We start from the raw sequence: 25,829 nt of genomic DNA on the forward strand, positions 1-25,829 counted from the left end.
GGATTGGCTGGGTTTCCTATGATGTGCAACTATACGCAGCCTGATACATTTACTTTCTAAATCTGTCTCTTCTGCTTCCTGGCTATGCAGCAAGTCACTAAACCTCACAGGGCCTCAGTCTCCCCATCTGCAACACAGAAGTAAAACCTACTTCATAGGGCTGTTAGAATTAAGTGAGATATTTGATGTAAAGCACCAACGTGGCCCAGTCACTGGGCACACGGCAGATGTCAGCTCACCCACTCATCCCTGAATGACCATCGTAAGAGACTCTGTTTCCAAGAAGCACCCACCACTCTACTAGTTAGCCATGGTGTTAGGACTGCAGGGCTTTTTTCTCTAAGTAAACTAGTTCCAGAATCTGATGACGGCAAGAATAAAACTTGTGGTAGAGGACAGAGAAATACAAACTGTCCAAAGCCACAGCTGCTTTTACCAACTGGCTTAAAGAATTCTGTCTTTGGGATCCCTGGGTGGTGCAGCAGTTTGGTGCCTGCCTTTGGCCCAGGGCACGATCCTGGAGACCCAGGATCGAATCCCACATCAGGCTCCCGGTGCATGGAGCCTGCTTCTCCCTCTGTCTATGTCTTTGCCTCTCTCTCTCTCTTTGTGTGTGTGTGACTATCATAAATAAATAATAAAAATTAAAAAAAAAAAGAATTCTGTCTTTAAGAAAACAACACTTCTTACGGATAGGATGTGCAAGAATTGGAATTCAAATACCCTGTTGGTGGAAATGGAAAATGGAAAACTCTAGCAGTTTCTTAAAAAGTTAAATATAGGGCACCTGGGTGACTCAGTTGGCTAAGTGTCTGACTCTTGATTTCGGCTCAGGTTATGATCTCAGGGTCATGAGATAAGCCCCATGTTGGGCACTGTGCTCAGTGGGGAGTCTGTTTCTTTCTCTCTCTCTCTCTGTCCCACCCACCCCCCTCTAAAATAAATAAATAAATCTTTTTAAAAAAGTTAGGGGCGCCTGGGTGGCTCAATAGATTGAGCATCTGCTTTCGGCTCAGGTCATGATCTTAGAGTCCTGGGATTAAGCCCCACGTCGGACTCCTTGCTCATCATCACAGAGTGTGCTTCTTGCTTTCCCCCTGCCCCCGCTCATGCTCACACTCTCTCTCTCTCAAATAGATAAAATTAAAAATCTTTTAAAAATTTAATAGAAAAGTTAAATACATACCTACTATATGATCCAGACATTCATTCAGGAATAAATATGTATGTCTACACAGACTTTTACAAAGTTCACAATAGCTTTACTTGGAAACAACCCAAATGTATGGACAGTACAATGTATAAACAAATTATGGTATATCCCTACAATGAAATGCTGCTCAGTAATCAGAAGGAACAAACTATTGATACGTGCAACAACAAGAATGACAGGCAAAACAAATAAGGAAACAGACAAGGAAGAGTATGTACTGTACAATTCCATTTACAGAAAATTCTAATACATGCAAACTGAACAACAGTAGCAGAAAGCAGATCAGTGATTACTTGGGGATGGGAATGGGGGGAGGAAAGAATGGGAGGGAGGAATCGCAGAGAGGCTCCAGGAAATTTTGGGGGCTGAACAGATATGTTCACTCTCTTGGTTATGATAATGGTTTCCCAATGTGTGTTTGTATGTAGGTATTTATGTGTATATATCTCAAAACTTGGCAAACTATACACTTTTCTATTTTATTTATTCATTTGACAGAGAGAGGAAGCATAAGCAGGGGGAGGGGCAGGCAGAAGAAGGAGGAGAAACAGGCTCCCCACTGAGCAGAAAGCCCCATTTAGGGCTCCATCCCAGGACCCTGGATCCTGACCTGACCCAAAGGCAGACGCTTAACCAACTGAGCCACCCAGGTATCCCAAACTGTACACCTTTTTTTAAAAAGTCATTCCAATAGAGACTCAGTAAGACTCTTCCTTCAGAGCAAAACGAAACACGGCATATGACGGATGTTTAGAACTTGAGCTTCTGCCCTCAGTTCAGCAGATGAATCCCTTCTGTCTTTTCTCAAATACTTGTATACATTGTGAGATGATCACCAGAGTAAGTTTAGTTAACATCTGTTACCATACATGACAAATATTTTCATCTGATAACTTTTAAGATCTATTCTCTTAGCAACTTTCAAATACGTAACAGAGAATCATTAACGATAGTCACCATGCTATACATTAAGTCCCCAAGACTACTTATTTATACCTGGAATTTTGTACCTTTTGATCCTCTTTTCCCATTTTGCCCTTCTCCCAATCCCTACTTCTGGTGACCATCAATCTATTATCTGTATCCATGATTTTGGTTTTTTTTTTTTTAAGATTTATTTATTTATTCATCACACACACACACACACACAGAGAGAGAGAGAGAGAGAGAAAGGGGGGGGGGCAGAGATACAGGCAGAGGGAGTAGGCTCCCTGCAAGGAGTCCGATGTGAGACTCGATCCCAGATCCCGGGATCACACCCTGAGCTGAAGGCAGACGCTCAACTGCTGCGCCACCCAGGCATCCCTCAACTGCATACTTTTAAATGTGTCCTTTTTTGTATGTCAATTATACCCCAATAGAGTTTTTTGTTTTTTGTTTTTTTTTTTTTAATTAAGCGCTTCTGAGCTCATATGCTCAGGCACTGGGGAAACCGAGATAGGAACCACTATACTACAAAACAGACGGACTTGATTTTGGCCATAATGCAAAGGTGTTCTTAGAATGCAACTCCCTGGGATCCCTGGGTGGCGCAGTGGTTTGGCGCCTGCCTTTGGCCCAGGGCGCGATCCTGGAGACCAGGGATTGAATCCCACGTCGGACTCCCGGTGCATGGAGCCTGCTTCTCCCTCTGCCTGTGTCTCTGCCTCTCTCTCTCTGTGACTATCATAAATAAACTAAAAAAGAATGCAACTCCCTTAACATTCATTCCACTGCTAAGCATCACTTATCTGGGACTTTTACCTGCTTTTAAGGACAATGCAAATATTTCAGCAGTCCCTCAAAATATCTCCTTGAGAAATACCTCCTTCACTTAGACAAAAAGCCATTGACTGAAGCTCCCAGAGGCAGATGTCTGAAGCTCTGCCTTTGAGAAACCCAAGACTGCCATGTTCACAAGCAATGGGAGGGGCCTTACATTCTAAGGTCATTAGCTCAGGAGTTTCAACACCATACTTGGGGAGTGGGAGGGAAAAATCCTGCTAAGTGTGAACGTCTTTGTCTTAATATCATCCTGACATCTTGAGGACCATCTGTTTTCTTTCTTACAAACTGGGCCCAAGCTTGTCTTTCTAACAAATAAACAAGATAATAAAAGTAAGATACATTCTTCCCCTTCCTTTGGTCAAGCTCATTAATGCACTGTACCAGCATTCAAATGATACGCTCTTTGTAAGGGAAATATTTCCGACAAATACACACGAAAAAGGGGAGACAGAAAGAATAGTACAATATAAGCACCACACAACTAAAGACATAAAATGTTACAAAGAGTTAAGAGCCCCTGCACACACACCCCTCCCCCCATATAGGCAACCATTACCCGAAGCTTGGTGACGGTCATTCCAATGAACATACCTGTATTTCTATTACATATGTAAAACTTTATATGAACAGTAACACGGCGTAGGTATCTTTCTGCAATTTGCTCTCTGTTCAACATTGTTTGCAAAACTGATCCAGGGTGGTATATCTGGTAATGCCACTGTTGCCTACGTCCATCCTCTTTCCTGGCCCACTTCTGGTTCCAGCCTCAGTTATGGCCAGCAGTTCTGTGCCAGCTCAAATCACTCTCTGGGGACCACCTACCACCCAGCACACACCTTCTCTTTTCCCTTTTTGCCCCAGCAGAGCCAGCACACATAGGCATCCTGCCTGGGAAGTTTGAAGAATGAATGCTTCCAGCACTGGGGAGCAGGAGCTAGTGGATCTCCAGCTCCTGTCCTTCTCTGGGCAGACGGTTCTAGAGGCATTCTGTCCATTTCTCAGGAGGTCCCACTGCACTGACCTTGATAACTCACCCTGCTGCTGGTTTCTCCCCCTTCCCTGTCTCATTCACTATTCCTCTTTCCTGCTTCCTGGGATCACCTCCCCTGAAAAAGGCAAACCCACATGGGGGACGGTCCTTGTGTCCAGCGCACTCTCAGGAGAATCCAAATTAAGCAGAGCTCCAGTTTATTTATTGCTCTGTATATCCCATTTTTACTGGCACAATTTATCTTAAAAGAATATCCCCTCTATGATGGATGTTACAAGAAATCAAGTTCTAAGTGACACTTGATGACAGAAATTATCATCGAATGATGGAATACCAAACGGCATACAATCTGGCTCCTGAGCTATTTATAACATGTTGTATACACACATGTAGGGAAAACTGAAAAGGGGAGACTAACAATTCCTTTGTTTTCTCTGGATGGTGAGATTAGAAGCAATGTTTCCTCTTTTACTATTTTTATACAATTTTCCCATTTCAATGCAAAAACATGAATCACTCTGAATGAGGAAAAAACAATAAAGGCTATATAAATGATACACCGTTGACATCAGTAGGATTCCTACAATGACTCAGCCTGGAGGAGGTCTCATGGCAGAAAGAGGCAGGAGGGATCCAGGAGCAAGAAGAGGGTGTGGGCATGGCCCCTGGGTGTAGAACAGAGGGGCTAGGGAGGTAGAGAGATGGACAAAGAGGCCAGTAGAATAAGATACACACCTTCCTTTCCCCAATACACTGCCCCCCACCCAGGCACATCCATCCCCTTTTCTGATACCACCTGCTACAACAGGACCACCGCATCCATCCCCCTTTTGCCCTTCCTAGGAGAGTCCTGATAGGAGTCCAGATCCCTCTCTCCCAACAGGACTCCTAGGCCTCCAAGGAAGCTCTGGGGAAGGCCTCACTGGTCTGAGGATAATCCATCCCCCTTGCCAGGTACTGGTTCAGAAATCACCATGTAGTCCAATTTTGGCGAATGAGATATAAGAAGAGGTCTCTTGCCAGCTTCTAGAAAAGCTGTTCTTGGCTCATAGGGAACCCCGCAGAACTCTCTTGCAACGTTGCAGAAACTCTCTGCCATGGGAAACCACAGGGGAATTGGCCTCAGGAATACTGAAACCAAGAGAGCAGAGACTTCAAGAACCTGGATCCTTGATGACAGAGTTATTGGGTCCTATGAACCCATAACCCACTCTGTGCTTGTTGACAGGAGCCAATCAGTTTCCTGGTCTGTGAGCCAGTTTTGGGGCCCATTCCTGCGGCTGAAAGGATTCTAAACTACCCCACCGGCCCCCTGGAAGGCTCTTCTTGTCCATTTCATCCTGATTTAACCCTTACACCGTGTCTTAGGGGTCACGGCATCATTTGTCCCAAGCCTTGGATTCCTTCCAAATGTCCTAATGCCAATCAGCATGATCTAACCAAACCCCACATCTGACATCCCCCTTCACCTCACTTACCACCAGCCTAGAGTTTGTAAACACCTGAGCTCTTGAATCAGAGAAGTGTGGGATTACCTGTTGGCGCTTTCTAAATACTTCCCGTATGGCATGTACTTTACAAAATTTAGCTCATTAAATCCTGACACCCACTCTTTCAGGTAGAAACTATGATTATCCCCAGTTTACAGGTGAGAACACTGAACACTAAGGCTCCAGAGAAATTCTATAACTCAATCCTAGTCACAGTGAATTCCAGACTCAACTCCAAAGCTGCCTGACACCCCAGTCTTCATTTTTAACCACAACTTCCGTCGTCCCAGAAACCCAAGAGAAGCAGATGTTGCCCTTGGTTGGCAGATGGACAGAAAAATCTGCCTCAGCCTCAACTTCACTACCTCAAAAAATGCCATTCATTCCTAGACACTAGCTGGAGGCATTGCAAAGGTCCAATCTTGGGGTATATCTTGCTTGCAGGAACTACAGGACGTGCTAATCTGAGGGGGGGAAATCATGCCATCAAGAGCATATCAGGACATCTTGTTTTTAGCTATTTACAGTGGACATGGACCAAAAGGAGCTCAAACTCAAATCAGGCTTTAGGGAACTAAGGTTGGATATCACCACATAAAGGGTTAAGATGGATCACTCTCTTGGGGGGGGGGGGGCGGGCCTGGGTAGCTCAGTTGGTTAAGCATTTGCCTTCAGTTCAGGTCATGATCCCAGGTCCTGGGCTTGAGCCCCGCATAGGACTCCCTGCTCAGCAGAGAGTTTGCTGCTACCTCTCCTTCTGCCCCTCCCTGCCTTGTTGCTCATGCTCCCTCTCTTGCTCTCTAATAAATAAACAAAAGCTTAAAAAAAAAAAGATGGATCATTCTCTTAACACCATATATGTAAAATTTTAATATATTGTTTCTCTAGAATCATTCTGAACTGAAATAGGTTTATTGTTCATTCAAAACAATTCAAAGTAAAAGAATCATTTTCTTCTTCAAAATCATTTTCTAAACTTTTGTTTGTAAAGGACCCCTACAGGCAGGACAGAACTTAGTTCTGCAATTTTCTTGCCGCAGCTTCTATGGCTTTGCTCTGCTCTTCATTTATGTTAACCTACTCCTGTGACTCCCATTAGACTGTGAGCTCCCCAAGACGGGTGACTGAGCCCCAATCCCCTCTGTCCTCCTAGCCACTAACCCAGCTCCTGGCACAGCTCCTGGCACATGATGAACATTTTACAAGTATTTATAGAACAAAGCATCTATACGGTACTACTCTGAGCTTTGGTGACACTATCAATGCCTTTACATCACTCAGACATTACTCTCTTGCCAATTCTTTCTCAGTCCTCCTGGGCAGGTCAGGGAGAAAGGCTCAGTGTGGTGCTAGATTACTCTGAGCACCTATCACTGGCTAATTTTCCTTTTTTTTTTTAAAGGTTTTATTTATTTATTAATGAGAGACACAGAGAGGGAGAGAGAGGCAGAGAGACAGACAGAGGGAGAAGCAGGCTCCATTCCATGCAGGGAGCCCGACGTGGGACTCGATCCTGAGTCTCCAGGATCACGCCCTGGGCTGAAGGCGGCACTAAACCGCTGAGCCACCTGGGCTGCCCTAATTTTCCTTTTTAACCAAAAGAGTAGGTCTTCTGCTGACAACAGGCAACAGTGCTAGCTAGAATTTAATAACACTGTTTTGGGTTTATTTATGATTACTCTGATTTACCTATAGACCTTGCTTTTTTTGTTATGAGTGTGACACAAGTCTCCTTTTCAAAGTCATTTGTCTTATTTTTATTTTTTTTTAAAGATTTTATTTATTTTATTAATGAGAGACACACAGAGAGAGGCAGAAACACATACAGAGGGAGAAGCAGGCTCCCCATGGGGAGCCCAACTCAGGATTCTACCCCAGGACCTAGGGCTCATGCCCTGAGCGGGAAGGTGCTCAACCACTGAGCCACCCCGTGTCCCTCAAAGGCATTGGTTTTAAAACTGAGTCAACTACACGGGGGAGAAATGTTAAGCAAAAACGAAATAGAGGCAGCTGGGGGAATGCAGCAAAAATAATAAAAGTGATCCCTTTACGAATGCCTGAAGTTCGGGAAACACAGACCTGGTCCAGTTCTCCCCTTTTACAGATGGGGAAATACGCTGAGAGAGGGAGGCAGGGCCTCTCCACAGCCCCAGTGATGATGGAAATAGGCCCAGGTCTGCCTGGGTCCCACAAGCTCGCCAAATCCAGCTTGCTCTGGGCCTTTCCCAGGACCAGAAACTGGTCTCCGGAAGCAGAGCGGTGAACACCTGCTGATCTTATTGATAACGCCTGACGGTCAACTTCAATAGCTGGCAAAACAAAAGCCATTGTGCAAGTGTTTAAATTTTTGCCCTGTCACAGGGAAACAGTGCCCAGGCTGACTAATTTCTTCCCATCATTAAAATGCAAAGATCTGCATGAGTCATCATTTGAAGATACCCCCCCCCCCAAATTCTACCTCTGGGAAAGGTGTTGGGTGTTCCCTGCCCCTACAAGAGACAAACCTAAAAATGACACTCCTCTAAAAGGACACAGTAGTAGAAATCTGGCCCAACCAGGGAACAAGGAGGAACTGAAGGAAGCAGGTAGATACACAAGACACACAGATTCCCTGGCCTGGCCAGGCTGAGACTAGTGAGCCCCTGAAAAGAACTGGGAATGATGCCCGCCCCCCACCCCATCAAACATACATACAACCTCCCACATCCTTCTGGACTTAGAAGCCACAGAAACTGTTGTCAATCTCCTCCAGTCACCCAACAACCCTGACACTGTTTGTACAGGGTGTGACCCCAGGATTCCAGTTTCCAAGCACTACTGTAAAAATATTGTCACTAGCTCCGTGGCAGGAGTTTGGGCAGTGCTGGGTTTAAGACCACACCCAGGGCAGCAAAAATCTTGGCAGGAAGCCCCACCATAATCCCAGGTATCAAAGGGCCAGGACTAGAAGGGAGAGAAAACAGTGCCCAGGGCCAAGGCAGAGCCAAGCCTGGCTCGAGGAGGGCAGCTGGTCCACTCTCCTCTGTTCCATATTGAAAGTACACAAGGCAGTGGGCACAGGCTCCTCTCCAGCATGGCTGCTCCCTCTTCATCCTCACTGATTGAGCCCTGAAGAGGGTGAGTGGGAGAAGTGGGGCTTTACAGTAAGAATGCTGATGCCAGCATCACATGAGCAGCAGCTGCCAATTACTGACCACTGCCCATGAGCAGGGGCGGGACTAAGGACTTTAGGTACACATTCACTTTATACCTTAGAGCTCAATAAGCCAGAGCATTTTATAATCATATTCTGCATATGGAAGACAGGTTCCTAGAGGCAAAACAGCGTGCTGGGGACAGCCAGCTCTAAAGGGTCAGAGCCAAGGCTCAGAGCCACCAGCAAGTACATCACCCGGATGGTGTAACAGCTGCTTCCATAAAAGCAAAACCAGGAAAGAAAGGAGAGTGAATCGAAGAGACAAAAAGAATTAAATAAAGGAAGGATGGGGGAAAAAATTAAAAAGCTGGTTAAAACAACAGATCCACTAGCCAAACAGGACAAAAGGGAAAGTGGGGGAAGACGTCAAGAATAGTTGGCACCTGTTTTCTCTCCTTAAAGGAAGCTTGGCCGGAAGATCAGGAAGTGCCTCCGGCCCATGGTTCCTGCCCAGCTACTACTCAAAAACCCAGGTCACCCCTTCTAAAAGCAGTTCACAAGGTATGAGGCACCCTGGACCGATTTCTGGGAGTATTCCACCCACCTCTGCCCTCCAAGATAATTAGGTCACTTCTTCCTCCGGTCTGAGGAGGCCATCTCAGGTCAAGGAAGGAGGAGAGAGGAGGAGGAGGAAGGAAGACCACCATTCATGGGACGCTCATTATCTGCCACGTGCTTTGCAAGGACCGTGTCATTTAATCAACAACAGCAACAGCTGGGGCACCGTGATAGCCTAGGACACCGAACCTCAGAGAGGTCAAGCAACTTGCTTCAGGTCTTCCAGCCAGTAGGTGGCCAGGTCTAATTGACCCATACTCTCCAGCACACTCTGGACCATAGTTCAATCTGTATCTGGAAGTGGTTTCATTCCACCTCCTATGATTCCATAGACCTGGTGTCCTGAGGGTTGTTGAGAAAATGTTACAAAAACACCAATACCAGGAAGCCCTCAGGGCTGCGTAGAATATTCAGACTTCTAAAAGTTCCCAGATGGGCAAGGGTGAACCAAGCTGCCAACTACATTCTGTTAGGCTCATATTGGAGACATTTAAATGGCTAATGGTGCTGAGCAACTGAAAAGTAAGTGAATTTCCACACTGGGCTAACCGTGAGACAAGGGCATAATAGTTACCAAACATAATAACTATTATTAAGAGACCCTGGCAGTCCCAATAAAAGCTGGTCCTAAAAACTTTTAAGAGACAGAAAGTAGCCGGAGCACCCCCACTCTGTGGTTGACCATAACATATTTGTAGACCAAGGGAGACTTGCAAACCATGAGCCTCAACCGAGACCCTCCAATTTTTTTTTAATTTTTATTTATTTATTTATGATAGGGGGGGGGCATAGACACAGGGAGGGGGAGAAGCAGGCTCCATGCACCGTGAGCCCGACGTGGGATTCGATCCCGGGTCTCCAGGATCGCGCCCCGGGCCAAAGGCAGGCGCTAAACCACTGCGCCACCCAGGGATCCCGAGACCCTCCAATTTTAATGCTGGCCACTGCTCTGCAGTAACTCAAGGATGCATCTTGTTACAACCATCAGTAGGATCAAAATGATTTCACAAAACGTTTCCAGTCCAGTCTCTTCTTCCTAACCAAATGCAATCCCCTTTGCCCATTCTGATCAAAAGGCAGCTGTTGCACAGAACTCCCCAAAAGTAGAAAAAGATTTGTTAAGATTCTCCCCAGGTGATGTGGTTTTTTTCTTTGTATTTCTCTGTGTTCTGGCAATTGTCCTACATTAATTGCAAAGACAAATTTTTAATATGCAAAAAATACTTAGAGATGAATTTTGAAGACCATGCTGATGGCTTTCCTTTGACAGTTAAAATTTCTCAGACAAGGGTTTGACTCATAGCCGGCCACATACTCTGTGGCTGAGATGTGCCTCAGTTTCCTCACCTGTATAATGGGGATTACAACAATAACTACATCCCAAGGTTGCAATTAGTCTTCACTTAGCTGTTAGTGAAAAGCATCTATCCCAATTTCTGGTACTGGTAGGTGCTCAATATAATATTCACTATTATTAATGGAACTAGTACTATGATTATAGTGACTCTCAGTAGCTTCCATTTATATTCATTTTCTGAGCCCCACATGGTCACTTGGAAAAGACCTTATTTTCTCACAGTTGAAGCAAATCATAGACATTCAGAGAATGACAGGGAAGTGCTGAATTCTTTACATTCAGCATCACTATCCCCAAAATGAGGTGTCCTACTGGGACCCCAGACCCAGAGGTCCACTACACACAATTCCCTTTTTCTCTACTGGCTACAAAGGACCCTAATTTTGCATTTTCTAAAAGCAGATATATTGCAAATTAATGTATCAGACTCATTATTCAACCCATTTATGCTAGAGGATGTATATTTATTCAATAGCTCATTATATTCCTACCAGGTGCCAAGCTCAGAGCCACAGAGGTGAACAAGAGATTCAACACCTGCCCCGAGAGCAGTCGTGATCCAGTGGGAGAACAAAACAGGCAAGTCAAGAGACCGCTAGAGCTCAGGAAGCTGTGAAATGAAACGGCACGGGAGGGGAGCCGTGGGTGTCCAAGAGGGCCTCATGCCCTCCATTCTCAGGTGTGACTTCCCATGGGTGTCAAACAAGAGTGTCAAGAAAAAGGGACAGGAGAGATAATTATGGTCAGAAATGCATGCCCAACAGGAAGCGTAATGTGACACCTGGATCATTTCCTGTAAGGGACTCCCAGACAGGAGAGGCATTCCCCAGGTGTTAGCTTGCCTCCTTTAGTGCAGATAAGGAATGTGACAAGCCACTGCCCAGGTGCTTGCCAGCCAAGATCCCTAAGGCTCCTCCTCTTGGAACTTTCTGGGTTCTGCCCCTGGGTGGCTGGAAGCTCCAGTGAGAGGCCCCCTGTCCCACAAGTAGCAAGCCCTTGGTCTTCCAGCTCCTGCCTCTTCTAACAAGGAACCTTATAAATGGAACCCAGAACTCTGCTCGATTAATAGAACCACCAAGTCACAAAGGCCTTTTAGGCCTGAGCCCGAAGACCCCAGTGCCTTTGGTCCCCTGGAAGATGGTGCCTCAGCCCCCCACCTCTGGCCTGCTTTTACCCCACTGAGGGAACAAATTATTTTGTTCTTGAGAAGAAGCCCCAGGCCCAGCCATGCTCCCAACAGACTAGAGAATGCCAAATAATTCTTGTTTCCCTGGAATATCTGATAAATTACTTCAGGGAGGTAGAGGGAAAATCAGGGCGATTCACACAAGCAGCGCAGTACCAGCATGATAAGAACTTGATTATTTTCTTGGGGACAGCAGGGGAGATGGAGGAATCTGATTTTAGCCACCGAGAATCTTTTCAGACCCCAGCCTCCACAGGAGGCCGGCCTCTGCCTCGGTCACTAGCAGCATGAGGCCGAAAGCAACACCATTCTTGTTTGCAGAAGGAAAGCCAACTGCTGCTTGCCTTTTTTAATCTTAAAACCCGAATTTATGGGCCGCAGCAAATTTACATATCCCTGCCACAAATCCCCACCCACTTCCCTATAGCTCAAAAGCCAAAATTCCACACTGTATTCTCGTTATATCTAAACGGAAATTCCAGAGAAGTTGTCTGGCATGGCAAAAGCTGACCAGCCTTATGAAAATACCCAGAAAGGTGACCCATTTAGTCAAAAGAGCTTTCAGATCTCCATGAGAAAAGGAATTCATGCCAGCATAAAGGCCCTTCAGAGAAGGAGAACAGGAGTGTTGTGTTGACACCCAGACCTTGCAACAAACCAGCCCTGAGAGTTCGGGGAGGCTGAGCACCGAGTAGGCCAGCCAGGCCAGCTTCCTCTCTCAGGAGCGCTGCAGGAGAAGCCCTTGGGGACGCAAGTGCAGCTCCAGAGCAGCCTGGCAGATGTCCGCAACCCAGCAAGGGGCCTACACACGAGGCTCCCCGAAGAGGAGCTGGAGAGCTGGAGCTGTTGGCTTGGAGTGGGAGCAGGCAGCTGTTGGTGCCAGACTGATAAAGGCCAAATGCCAGCCAGAGAAGAAAGGTTCTGCTCAGCAGCAAACACAACCCAACATGCCCTCCCGACAGTTAATGTTTAAAGGTAGCAGAAGGAACGGATGTGGGGTGAGGTCATTTCTGAGAATGCAAAATTGCGCCAGTGGTGTCAGTGACCAAGGATCTCCTGGCATAGCTACATCTCTACAAACTCCACCAAGCCCCCCGACATACACACACCAAGTGATGTACACTGCGAGCCCCACAGGACTGCAGCCAAGGCTATCTCCAGGGGCACTTCGTCCTCACCTCCGGCTTCTAGACCCCCACAAAGAAAGCCCTGCCTGGCTGCCCAAAGCAGCCTTCAGCTGGTTCCCACTGTCCAAATTCTGTCCCTGGGAGCCAATTAAAGACAGGGAAAGAACTAGAGATGCCCCCAGAACTGAAGAAGAGGCCCCAATTAAAGCTCAACGGTGCTGGAAGAGGCAAGGCAAATGGGCCCCCAGAAAGTTTTGTTTCATAAAAGAACATTTCAATTTCACATCCATCAAGGTCAAGTGAGTAAAGTTTGAAGCAAAATAGAAATGAACAGAACTAAAGCTGCAGAAAACCTCTCACTACAGTTTATCTATTTTACTTTTAAGTGTGAAACCAAACTTTGAGATGCAAAAAAATACTTGATGGTCTGCTGCAGGCAAGCATTATGCCTGGCATGTGCAGGGAGATTGATTTGGGCCTCAATTTTCTCATCTGTAAAATGGAAATAAATACAGTCACTCCTTTGCAGGGTTCTAATGATGAAAATTAGAAGCAATAAAAGATAAGGCACTCAGGACAATGCTTAGCAGACAGCAGGCACAGGGAAGTGCTAGACACTATACTCGAGGGTGCGTGTGCAGACGTCAACATTCAGTACACAAAGATCTCATCACTGTGTATCCGTGGAAAAGCCAAGGCATATACAAGAGGGCAAGTGTCCTCCTACCAAGCCATCTACCTATGCCAGGTTGTGATGATGAGGAAAAGGAGGAAGTCAGATGCTCTGTCAAAATAATTCAGACCTATAACCAGTCTTGACTAAGCAAAAAACCAAACCACCTCATTCCCTATAGTACAAGAAAATCTTAACCAAGGACATTCTACTGCACAGCAACTGATCAAAGAGAGGGGTCAGGGAAGTTAAAAGTTCTCTGGCATGTTTTAGAACCAGAGGATGGGTATAAGTAAAACCCCATTAAATTTTTTTTAAAACTGAAGAGTTAAAATAAAATAAAATAAAAAATAAAAAAATAAAAATAAAAATAAAACTGAAGAGTTTGCAGAAGAGATAGCAACGATCTACAATGTATCAAATGAATGTATTTAAGGCAAGTGCTAGAAGGCTCTGAGAAGAAAGGGAGCACTGTATATTATTCACAATATGATTATGAAGAAGAGAAACCATGATCCTAAGTGGATAGAATTAAAATACCCAATAGTTCCATCCTTTATACCACGTATAGCTACTCTCCCATACTACTTTGTCGCTTCAGTATAAAGAGAACCATTTGGTTTTCTAATCATTTTTCCCCAAAAACTCTCTCCCTAGGACATGGACTCAATTTCCCAAGGAAAATGAGCAAAGCACTTAAAAGCTGCAAAGCCACACTTTCTAAGCCCCAGCAGAGTAAAGTGCTGTTGTTTATTATACAGTAACCTGAGCCAATCTGGTGATTATTGAGCATGTTTAATGGATAACTAGATTTACAACAGTAATGTACGGTGGCTTCTACTAGAACATCATGAAAGGCAATTTTCATCATTACAAGAGCAGGAAATAGCAGACATTCAGACTGAAAGGGCTCATTCCATTGGCTTTGTTAATTTGGTCCCACTTGTTGGGGTGAAGGGGATAGAATTATAGACCCACCTCCTCAACTAAGGATAACTAAAGATCAAAACTAAATGCAGAATAGCATCAAAAAGGGGGTTGAGGGGGGGAATGAAATGTAGAAACAGGCCCTCAGGGGCCTCCAAATTCGGTATATGTACCACAAGGGTGCACAAGAGCACAGGAAAAGCCAGATCTTATATTTGGATTTGTCCTCTAAAAAGAAAATATGCTTTATAAATATTTAATACAGGTTGATAGCAATATATGTATATAAACTTAGGAATTTGCATATATGAGAAAGGGGCATGTTAGAATTTTTTTACTGATAGGAATGACTGCAGTAAGAAGCAAGAGAGCCCCAGGTTAGACAATCCATTTCAGATGGGTTCACCCACCCCACACCAAGCACCCTCAAGGAAGATGGCTGGTTGGCAGCCTCCAGCCTCAGAAGGCCCTTGGTGAGACAGCCCCTGCCTACCTCTGGGCCACCCCTCTGACCTCCACCTGACAAACTCTTCTACTGCTGCACCTTACATGAGCTAATCGTCTGTTCACCTGCCTAATTCTAGCCTGGCTTTAGGTCCCAGCTTGATGGCCTCTCCCTCCAGGGAGTCCTCCAGACTACCCACCGCAGCCTGAAGGAAGGTACTCCTCCCCTTCCACCTCCCAGAAAGCAGGTCATTTGTTGTTTTTTGTTTTTTAAGATTGTATTTATTTGAGAGAGTGAGAGAGCACAAGCATACATGCATGAGCAAGGGGAAGCAGCAGAGGGAAAGGGAGAAGCCCGCTCCCCACTGAGCCCGAAACCCCACACAGGGCTCCATCCCAAGACAACATGTCTGAGCCCAAGGCATATACTTAACCAACTGAGCCACCCGGGTGCCGCAGAAAGCTTGTCATCTTTTTTTTTTTTTTAAGATTTCATTTATTTATTCATGAGAGACACATAGAAAGAGGCAGAGACACAAGCAGAGGGAGAAGCAGGCTTCCCATGGGGAGCCCAATATAGGACTCGATCCCAGGACCCCAGGATCAGGACCTGAGCTGAAGGCAGGTGCTCAGCCACTGAGCCACGCAGGTGACTCAAAACCTTGTCATCTTGATCCTCACTATCCACAGTGCAGCGCCCACTGCTGACAGCAGCAACTGGGAGCGGGCTGGAAGTAAAGAATCTCAGCCTTCACACCTGACCTGCTGAGTCAGACCCGCACTTTTAACAAATTCCCCAGGGGATCTGTGTGTGCCTGAAGGTTTGAGAAAGACACTCCCTGGTTACTCTCATCTCTGCACTGAGCAGTGTACCAGGCAAGTGAGGGAACGGATTCTCATTATTCCTGTGGTCCTAGCGCTGGGCCTGGCTCAGAGCTGGTCTCTCCTATATTTACTGAATGAGGAGAGGAAGAAAGAAAGGATCTTAGGAGGCATCTTCATGAGATGTTCCAAGCTGCAAGGGAGGGAATATCTAACACACCAGATGACAGCAGCAGAACTGGCCAGAAAGTAGACAGAAAACGAGACAAAGTCCTAGACTTGGGTTCAGAAGCACATTAACATTAATGATAATGCCGGCATTGTGATATAAACATGTAATGCTCTCAGCAAGTGAGACAGGAACTATTATTCTCCATTTTACAGATGGAGGAAACGGAGGCTCACAAAGGTTACGGCAGTGGACCAGAGTTGCACAGCTATTAGGGAAGGAGTGGGGCTTAGCATCCTGGCAGTCTACATCATTCACCTGTACCTAGTTTAACCTAGGGTGTGCTGACCCGGAGGCTGTTTATAGAGAAAGTAGGATGACGTGATACCCCTGCCCAGAAGCCACCACAAGCAGGGCCCAAAGGCTCGAAGCCTGAGCAGCTGCCCAGGGAGCAAGGCAGCCATCCTCAACTACGCCGTGCATCTGCCTCAGAGCCCAGAACCAGGATCCAGGCAGAGACAGGAGGGCTTGGGACACCTGGGTGGCTCAGTGGTTGAGCATCTGCCTTTGGCTCAGGAAGTGATCCTGGGACTGAGTCCCGCATTGGGCTCCCCGCAGGGAGCCTGCTTCTCCCTCTGCCTGTGTCTCTGCCTCTCTCTGTGTGTGTCTCTTGTGAATAAATAAATAAAATCTAAAAAAAAAACCAAAAAACAAAAAAAAGGAGGGGAGGGGTAGTGCCCAAGAGACATAACTTGGTTCCCAATCAAAGCCCTCCTTCAGCACAGACTCTCCAAGAACGAAGGCAGCTGCTGACTGGCACGCCGGCTCCGTCGTTGCTGGAGGAGCTGCTCAGAGCCCAACTGCCATCTGGAAGTGATTTGGCCCAGAGATTCCTGAACAGGGTGGAAGGCTGGAATGACCGGCCGCCCCATGCTCCAGTCCAGGTCTCAGAAACAAAGCTGGTATGAATGGGCCCCTGAGGCAGCCGTAACCTAACCAGGGGTCCTCCCCTTCCAAGGAGGCCAGTCCACAGCCCTATTAGAGCAAGCAGCAGCAACACTAGCCAACCACGCTGGTCTCCCCGGCGCAGCACCGATTCTAAATGTCCTTTCAGTGTGCAAACCCTCCAGCAAGGACTTTTGGGAATACTACTGGATAGTACCCGCATTTTTTTATTTATTTATTTTTTTTTTAGCAAACATTCACGTAGCACTTACTATGTGCTACAAACTTTTCTAAACATTTTTGAAAATATTAACGTGTTTAATTTTTCTAACCACCTTTTGAAGGAGGTAGTTATCATCCCCATTTTAGTGATACGGAAACCAAGGTACCCAAGTTTCTTAATAGCTACTTAGTGGCAAGTGGGATTTGAACCAAGAATCTTTGCTCTTTCCTACTACAAGAGCCACATCTCCAACTGTGTTATTTTGTGGCAAATGGCCCAGAGCTCATGGATTCTGACAAGGAAAGCATGCTACTTGGCTACTTTTAAAGCATCTTCTACTACCTTTGCCTAAAAGCCACACTGGCATTTGCTAGATCAGGAAAGAACGGGATTTAGGATTATTGTATTTGTGTGTTATTTTGGTGGGGGTGGGACAATAGGAAGGAAGAGGGGGCCAAGCCCCGTGGTGACCCACCACCCTGGAAACCCCACCCAGTGACCGAAGGTCTTGGAAATACACACCCACCTGCTCTTGGGCACTGGCCTGGCACGGGCAACTTAAATCAACATTAGGGTCAGACCGCATACTCTGAAAAGGAAAGAATTCCTTTTTCTAAAGGATCAAACCAAAACACACCACCCAAACTTCTAGGCAGGCTTGATTGTCATTCTTGGGCTGGGAGACCCCTTTTTCTCCAAGCTGGCTGAGCTGCTCAGGGTCAGAAAGGTTTTTGGAAAAACAAGTAAATAAAACTGCCAGCTCCTGGCAGGCAACTAGGATTAAATATGCTGAGGCCTCGCTAGGAACTGCCCAAGACAGAACATGAAACTGAAGAAAATCTTCAACTTTTGGATGCAGCCTAGAATGGGTCCACCTTACAACAAATCACAAATGTGAATAAACAGCCAGAGCTGTCTTTCAGTGAATTCTAGGCAGAAAAGCCAGTCCTCTGGCAGCTTCTGACCATCTCCTGTCTCAGAGCTGGGAGCCTGTACACAACTCTTATGATTCCAGCAATGTACATTGTTGGAAGTTATCCAAAGAACACAACACCCTGTATTCATTCAAAGATACCTTCCCAAATTATGGAGTAAAACACCATCCATTAAGTAGCAGGAAATACCACCCACTCTCAAAAAAACAGAGAAAACAGAGCAGCTATTCCCTCAACAAATTCACCTTGATGCAAGATGCAAGCGGACTCTCCTCACCTCCTGACTCATCTCATGGGACCCTCATCCTGTCACTCACCTAGTTTTGAGATCCCTACTTTGCTCAAGACCAGAGGTTCGAAGTGTGGGTATCCAGACGCCACCTCAATACCCCAGACTTGCGAAACCTGGTGTTACAGGGGCTTTCTGGGTATGGGAGAGGGGCTGTGTTTTACTCATTTCCGATACTGAAGAGCGGGTCAGTTAAGGGTCAATTTCATAACTGGACAGGCCCAGCCTCCAGTCACCGTTACTAGCCGGGTGACCTCTGCAAGTTATTTCACTCCTGTTGCCTCATCTTTAAATGGAGATCATAATACTAACAACAACCACAGAAAACACAGCAACCATCTTCTAGGCACTGGGGCAGAACTAGGGCAAGCCCTTTACCCTCTCAGTGACTTGCTGAAGCAAATCATTATGTAGACAAGGAAACAAATCATGAGGATTCTATTGGTGATCAATGGGATGATGAACAGAACACACTGTGCACCTAGTGTATGTCACCAAACTCAGAGCGAGCGCCTTTGTCAGCACAATGCAACACAGCATAAGCAGCGAATATTTGAACTCAAGTCTGAGCTGGCTGCGACTTTTTTCTGAAGGGCCGTTACCCTGAACAGCCCCAGGAACACGGCGAAGAGGCCCCAGGCATCACTCCCACGGGAGTTCTGGCACTTGGCAAGTCTCCCTCCAAGCTCCGGAGGCTGGAAAACCTGTTTACTGCGAGATCTTTCTGGAGAGCAACGAGGCAGCCAATGACAGAAGTCATAAAAGTGGCCACACTCTTTGACCCAGGAATGTCACTTTGGGGGATATAATCCAAGAAATAATTTAAAAGGAGCAAATAAAGCAATGTAACCTGTTGTGGTAAGACGTGCACAGCAAGTAGCTGCCAATAGCCCACGGGCCCACAACCAAAGAAGGGGAGGCTAACCCTGGAATGTCAGGACGATAGAAGATGCCATGGCCTGGGTGGGTTTAGGAATGAAAATCACGAGGGTCAAGTAGAAAAATGTAAGGAACCAGACAAAGTCTAGAACGAGATCCCCAAGTTCAGGAAACTGATGGGAAGCCACGCTGGAAGCAGCTGTGGCCTCTGTAAACAGTGGGTAAATGAGGCAGTCCAGGATTTTCTGGTGCTTGTGGTTTCATTTTTTTGTTTGTTTGGTTTTGTCTTTTAAGGAGATTTCATGTCATGTTTGGATACTCCTGGTTTACTTTAAGTTTCTTTGTTCACTTAATTAAATAAATACACATTTTTAAAACAAAGGAAAAGTGATCCAAGTTGAGCTCAGCCAGGCCTTGAGATTCCTCAGAAGGAAAGCTGGTTTCTGAAAAGGGAAGAAATCCAGGAGGATTCTAGGGTTCTCTTTCCCCAGTTGTAGGAGATGGCCCCCCAAAAGAAGAGGCAAGCGTGTTACACAGCTCTGCAGAGAACACCCCTGACGCGGTGCTGACTGGGCGGTGACAGCTGCCTGGGCCCAGGAAGCAGGAAGCTGCCCTACCAGCCAGGACAGGTGTGGGGGAAGGGGAGGGAGAGGACTGAGGAGACTCAGCCTAGAGGGAAGCCCTTTTACTTAGGAGAAAGTCCCAGCAGCCACACCCACCGCCAGCCTTTCTTCCTATCACAGAAGTTACCATAAGGCCCGGTTTTCTCAGGAAGAGACCCCAGACCCAGGCCTGGGTCAGCTCCACCGGCAAGACACTCACCTGGCAGTACACAGACACACACAAAGTAGGTGCACACACTTTCTCTGCACACCCACGCTGTATACCCAGATGCTCTTTACACAAATGCTGTGTATACACGCATACTGCACACACACACACATTACAGACCCCTCACCCTACTGTCACAGCCCATACCCTCAGCAGCCTTGTGACCCTCCTGGAAACTTTCAACGAGTCCAGTTCCTAGTGGGGACCTGACCCTCATGCTCTCTACCCAGCTCTGGGGAGAGGAACCCGACACCAACTCCCTCCCTCCTCTCAGGAAGACTCTGGTGTAGGGAAGGCAAGGAGAGGAAGGCACAGTCTCCTTTCATTGTACCCACTTCCGTCAATTCTCAGCTAGACCCTTCCCACTTCCATGACCTTGGGCAAATCAATTAACCCTCTGGACCCCCCCCCCTTGTCTGTAAATTAGGTCTCAGGACACCCCAACTCGCCCCACGTGTAAGAACTGGGAACTTTGGAAGGCTGCTGGCACACAGTGTGCACTAGTCCGGGCTCCCTACAAAACAGTAGTTCCTCTACCTCCACTGTCCCTAAATGATCACCTGGGCCGCAGGGCGGGCTCACCCCCAGGCACCCGGCCAGAGCTAAGCTGGGAGCAGAGGCAGCGAGGAGGACACACCCCCGCGGCTCCCCTTCCCACCTCGCGGCGCGCACCCAAGCCAGAGACGGCGGGGGAGGGTACCAGGTCCCCATGCCCACCTGGGCGGCGAGGCCCCGGCCCGCGGAACCGTCCCTCCCCAGGTCTCCCGCCGCGCGCAAGGCCAACGCGCGTTCGTCCGCCACTGAGCGCACCGAGGTGGGCGCAGCGGGGCGAGCGCCTCGGGGAGCATCGGCCCAGGACCCCACTTCACGGACCGCGGACCAGGGGTTTCCAGCTCCCCGCAGGGGAACCCTGGGGGCGGAGAAATGCCACAGCCCTTCCTCTCCCCGTGCAGCCCCAACCCGAGCCTGGGACCCACAGCCCCCCAAGGACGCACGGCGAGGCGCGGGGCGGGGAGCTATCACAGGAAGCCCCAGCCCAGCGAGAGGCACCGGGGAGGGGGCCTAGGTCTCTCCGGCGTCCCCGCCCCCGGGAGGGCAACCCCCCTCCCCAGCGCCCACACCCGGCCCGCAGCTCCCGGGGAGCTCTAAGGGCTCGCAGCAGGGGGCCCCAGCCTCCCCCCCACCCTGGGCGCGCGCGCGGGGACCGGAGGGCACACCGGGGCACTCACCGATGGACACGAGCTTGATGCTCTCACGGTCCAGGAACTCCAGCGCCACGGACACGTTCTCCAGCTGCATCTGGCGGAAGGTGGGCCGCTGGTGGTACTTGCGGTACATACGCTTCTGGCTGAGCACCTCGAGCAGCGCGATGAGCCGCAAGCCATCGCTCAGGTCGGTCTGCAGGTTCCCGATGCGCTTGTTCACGCACTTGAGGTGCTCGTTGCACCAGCGCGTGAAGGTGTTCTGCTGGATCTTCTTCCACGGCGCGTCCTCCGCCAGGTCCTTCTCGGTTACCGGCATCCTGGCGGCGGGGAGAGCGCAATGCGCAGCGACTGCCGAGGACGGGCGGAGGGAGGCCCAAGGGCCGGCGGAGCGAGAACCGAAGCGGAGCGGGAGCGGGGCTCGAACTCGCTGCTACTGGAGCCGCGGCCGGCACTGCTCTGCGGCCGCCTGCCCCTGGCCGCGCGAGGCGTCTGGATCGGCGCCTGCGCACTGAGCCGACCCGCCCTCGGGCCCCGCCCTGTCCCAGCCCCGCGGCGGGAGTTCCCGAGCCACGCTCGCCCCCTGCGGTCTCTAAGGTGCACTGCACCCTGCGGCCTCCGAGGTGCCCCGGGACCCCGCGCTCGGTGCGGGAGGGAGCCAGGGGAGAGACTTGGGGTTAAGGAGGTCACGGTCTGATCCCTGAGTAAGGGACGTGCAAGAGATAAGACCCCGTGTAGGGGGACGGCCGCCTGGGCCACGAGGGCAGGGAGGAGTACTCGATCCACCTATAGGTTCAGTATGAGTTTTCATTGAGCTCCTGCTGTGTGCCAGAGGCCGTGTTAGGCACTGGAGGACCCCATGAACGAATGGGTATTTTACTAGTTGTATTAATTAAGCTCGGAGCATGTATTGAGTGCCTACTGTGTGCGAGGCCCTCTTAAGCACCTAAAAACTAATGGTAAATAAGACAAACTTATTCCTTGACCTTGAGGACTTGCTAGAGTAATGGGAGAGAAAAATACAAATCAACTCTCGCAAACAGCTCAGTAGCAGTAATAGGAATGAACAGTGGGGGCACCTGGCTGGCTCAGTCAGTAGGCCATGCCACTGGATTTCAGGGTTGTGTGAGTTCCATATTGGGTGTAGAGATTACTTAAAAATAAAATTTAAAAAAAAAAAACAATAATTTGCAGGGTATATCAGTTTCTCCAATGCTACTGTAACACATTACCAAAATTTTGCTTTTAAAAAAATCATACCAGGGATCCCTGGGTGGCTCAGCGGTGTAGTCCCTGCCTTCGGCCCAGGGTGTGGTCCTGGGGTCCTAGGATTGAGTCCCACCTCGGGCTCCCTTCATGGAGCCTGCTTCTCCCTCTGCCTGTGTCTCTGCCTCTCTCTCTCTGAATAAATAAATTTAAAATATTTATATTAAAAAAAAACTGAAGCTGTTTTATTTTTTTTTAAAGCCTCTGATTTTTCTTTTTTTTTATTTTTTTATTTTTTTAATATTTTTTATGATAGTCACACAGAGAGAGAGAGAGGCAGAGACACAGGCAGAGGGAGAAGCAGGCTCCATGCACCGGGAGCCCGATGTGGGATTCGATCCTGGGTCTCCAGGATCGCGCCCTGGGCCAAAGGCAGGCGCCAAACCGCTGCGCCACCCAGGGATCCCCCTGAAGCTGTTTTAAAAAATAATAAAAAATTTTTAAAAAAATAAAAAATAAAAACATCATACCAGCACCTGGGTGGTTTGGTGGTTGGGCATCTGCCTTTGACTCCAGGTGAGATTCGAGGATTGATTCCCCATCTGGCTCCTTGTGGGGAGCCTGCTTCTGTCTCTGCCTATGTCTCTGCTCCTCTCTCTGTGTGTCTTTCATGGATAAATAAAGTCTTTTTAAAAAAATTAATAATAAATAAGTAGTCACAAATTTATTATCTTGCAGTTCTGTAGCTTAGATGCCCCTATGGGTTTCACTGAACTAAACTCAAGGTGTTGGCAGGATGCATTCCTTTCTGAAGACTATAGGGAAGAATCCATTTCCTTACCTTTTCCAACTTCTAGAAACTTTCCGTATTCCTTGGCTGTGGCCCCTTCTTCCACCTTTAAAGGTGAGTCTTTCTCATACTGTCATCTCTCTTGTTCTCTATAGTCACATCTTCCTCTTTTGTTGTTGTTGTTGTTGTTGTTGTTGTTAAGTAGGCTTCACACCCAGGCTGAGGTGTGAAGCCTACTTAACAACTGAGTCTTTCTCATACTGTCATCTCTCTTGTTCTCTATAGTCACATCTTCCTCTGACTCTTTTTTTGTTGTTGTTGTTAAGTAAGCTTCACACCCAGCCTGGAGCCCAACATGGGGTTTGAACTCACCACCCTAAGATCAAGACCTGAACTGAGATCAAGGGATGCTTACCCAACTGAGCGACCCAGGTGCTCCTTCCTCTAACTCTTTTAAGGGCCTGTGATTCCAATCAGCCCAGCTGGTTAATCCAGGGTATCTTTAAAACAACTGATTAGCAATCTTAATCCCATCTGCAACCCTAATTCCCCTTTGCCACGTAAGGTAATTTTGACAGGTTCTGCAAATTAGGATTTGAACATCTTTAGGGACTGTTATTCTGTCTACGAACACCATATATTTGAGTACCAGCTGTGTGCTCGTCTAGGCTCTGTGCTAGGTGCTGAGATATAGCAGAAACCAGGCCAGATCTCTACCGTCAAGAGCTGAATACATTATAAAAGTAGCAGCTAGCATTTCTTAAGTACCTGCTCCTGGGCCAAGAGCTTTGCTAAGCAGTTCCTTTGCTATTGACCCAGTTTGAGAAGAGTAATTGCAAGTAAAGTGACTTGCCCAAGGCACACAGTACAAACAGGACTGGAATCCAGGTGCGTATGAGAAGCACAGAGTGTCCTGGGCACAACAAGGGATACATAATTTAGGCTTAGAGATGGGGGTCTTCCTGGGAACAGGACTTGGACAGGAGTAAATCAAGGGCTTCCAGCCTAAGGGTTGCCCAGGAGAAGCCAGCAGAGTTGTAGTTGTAACATTTATACAAACAGATGGTTTGCATACAACACTGAAGTGGTTTGTTAAGACAGATCGCCTCACTCGTTGGAAACACTCAAAAGAGCCTGGGGGCGCAGAGAGTGTATCACCTGGCCCTAGCCCATACTAGGGATGCAATAACTACTTGAAGGACCATACCACTCCTTAGTGATTAAGCGCAGAGATTTGCTAGAGGTCAGCGGGTAAAGACTAGACAAAGCTAGATTTGAACCTGGTTCTAACTCCAAAGTCTACGAGCCCCCTTAAAGCCCCCTAAGAACCCTGTTCTCAGCTTGGGTTTTGCCTTTGTCCACACCATCTGAGCAGTGGTCCGCACCATCTTGATTAGAGGCAGTGTTGGTAACCTTTGCCTCCCCCATGCCCAAGGCTCCCAGTTCCTCATGCTTTCTCCACCCAAACTCATCCATCAAAACTTATCAGCCCATGTCTGACTCCCCAAGGGACCTCCTCCCTGCCAGGTAAAACTGGAGCTAATGTCCTAAGGCCCTCTTTCTTATGTAATTGTTTTCATCAGATCTTGACACAAATAACTAAATAATTCTGAGTGTAAATATCCAGCGCACTTCACCCGAAGCTGAGACACCCTGTTTTAGGACAAGTCTAGTGATTGTCTCCACCCAATCAGAAGAAACTTGAGAGTTTTCCAGGGAGTGATTCATGGAGGATGAAGGGGACTGAGCAATCACGGTGGAGGTGGGTGGTCAGTGGCTTCAGAAATAAGGAGAGGGGGTGGCTCAGTCCGTTAAGTATCTGCCTAAGGCTCAGGTCATGATCCTGGGGTCCTGGGATTGAGCCCTGCATATCAGGCTACCTGCTCAGTAAGGAGCCTGCTTCTCCCTCTGCCTGCTGCTCCCCCTTCTTGTGCTCTCTCTCCCTCTCTGTCAAGTAAATAAATAAAATCTTTTAAAAAAAAATTAAGGAAGGAAGCAAGCAAGCAAGCAAGTAAGCAAGCAAGCAAGCTGACGAGGTCTTCAGATGACTCCTTATCAGTATTTGATAAAAGATGAGGGCTGAACAACTCAAGTAAGCATTTCTACAGGTAGCATTTTAGCCAACACATTCCACAGTTTTGCCTGACAAGGCCTTCACTTAATAAATACCCAATCCCTGTTTTCTAAATTCTGTCCTAGGCTTCTCTGATCTCTTGGTAGAACTGCCTAGAGTGGAAGAGTACAAGGAAGTAAGAAGCCCAGGCTTTGGGTGTGAATTTTGGCTGTTCTGGCTTTGTGATCTTGACCAACCAACCTCAGCAAGCTTCAGGCTTCTCGTTCAGGTAATGGTGATAGCACAGCCCTTCCTAGGGTTTTTAGATAACACAAGCAAAACTAGCATCGTGCCTGGCACACAATAAGCAATCTATAAATGTAGCTAGAAACCAGGCAAAATTAACAGACTTCACAACCAGTCTCTGACAAATCTGGAATAAGCTGCATTTTCCCTAGCAGACTCTGGTCTGTCTCTGTAAGAAGCCATGGCTCCCCTGCATGTCTGTTATTTACAGATATTGACACCAGTGTGCTGCAACCCTGAGAGATCTCGG

At 47.6% G+C, this 25,829-nt stretch overlaps 1 protein-coding gene across 1 annotated transcript in view; it reads right to left on the reverse strand.

The window, feature by feature from the left end:
• The window catches only part of FLNB (filamin B), a 138,429-nt gene extending 116,723 nt beyond the window's left edge, over positions 1–21,706 (reverse strand). Inside the window, 1 exon segment of the mRNA XM_055344869.1 lies at positions 21,252–21,706. Within this exon segment, the coding sequence (XP_055200844.1) occupies positions 21,252–21,543 (292 nt within the window). The 5' untranslated portion in view covers positions 21,544–21,706.
• Between the last annotated feature and the right edge of the window lie 4,123 nt (positions 21,707–25,829).

The sequence above is a fragment of the Nyctereutes procyonoides genome, unplaced genomic scaffold, assembly GCF_905146905.1.
Source record: "Nyctereutes procyonoides isolate TBG_1078 unplaced genomic scaffold, NYPRO_anot_genome, whole genome shotgun sequence".
NCBI classification, from domain to species: domain Eukaryota; kingdom Metazoa; phylum Chordata; class Mammalia; order Carnivora; family Canidae; genus Nyctereutes; species Nyctereutes procyonoides.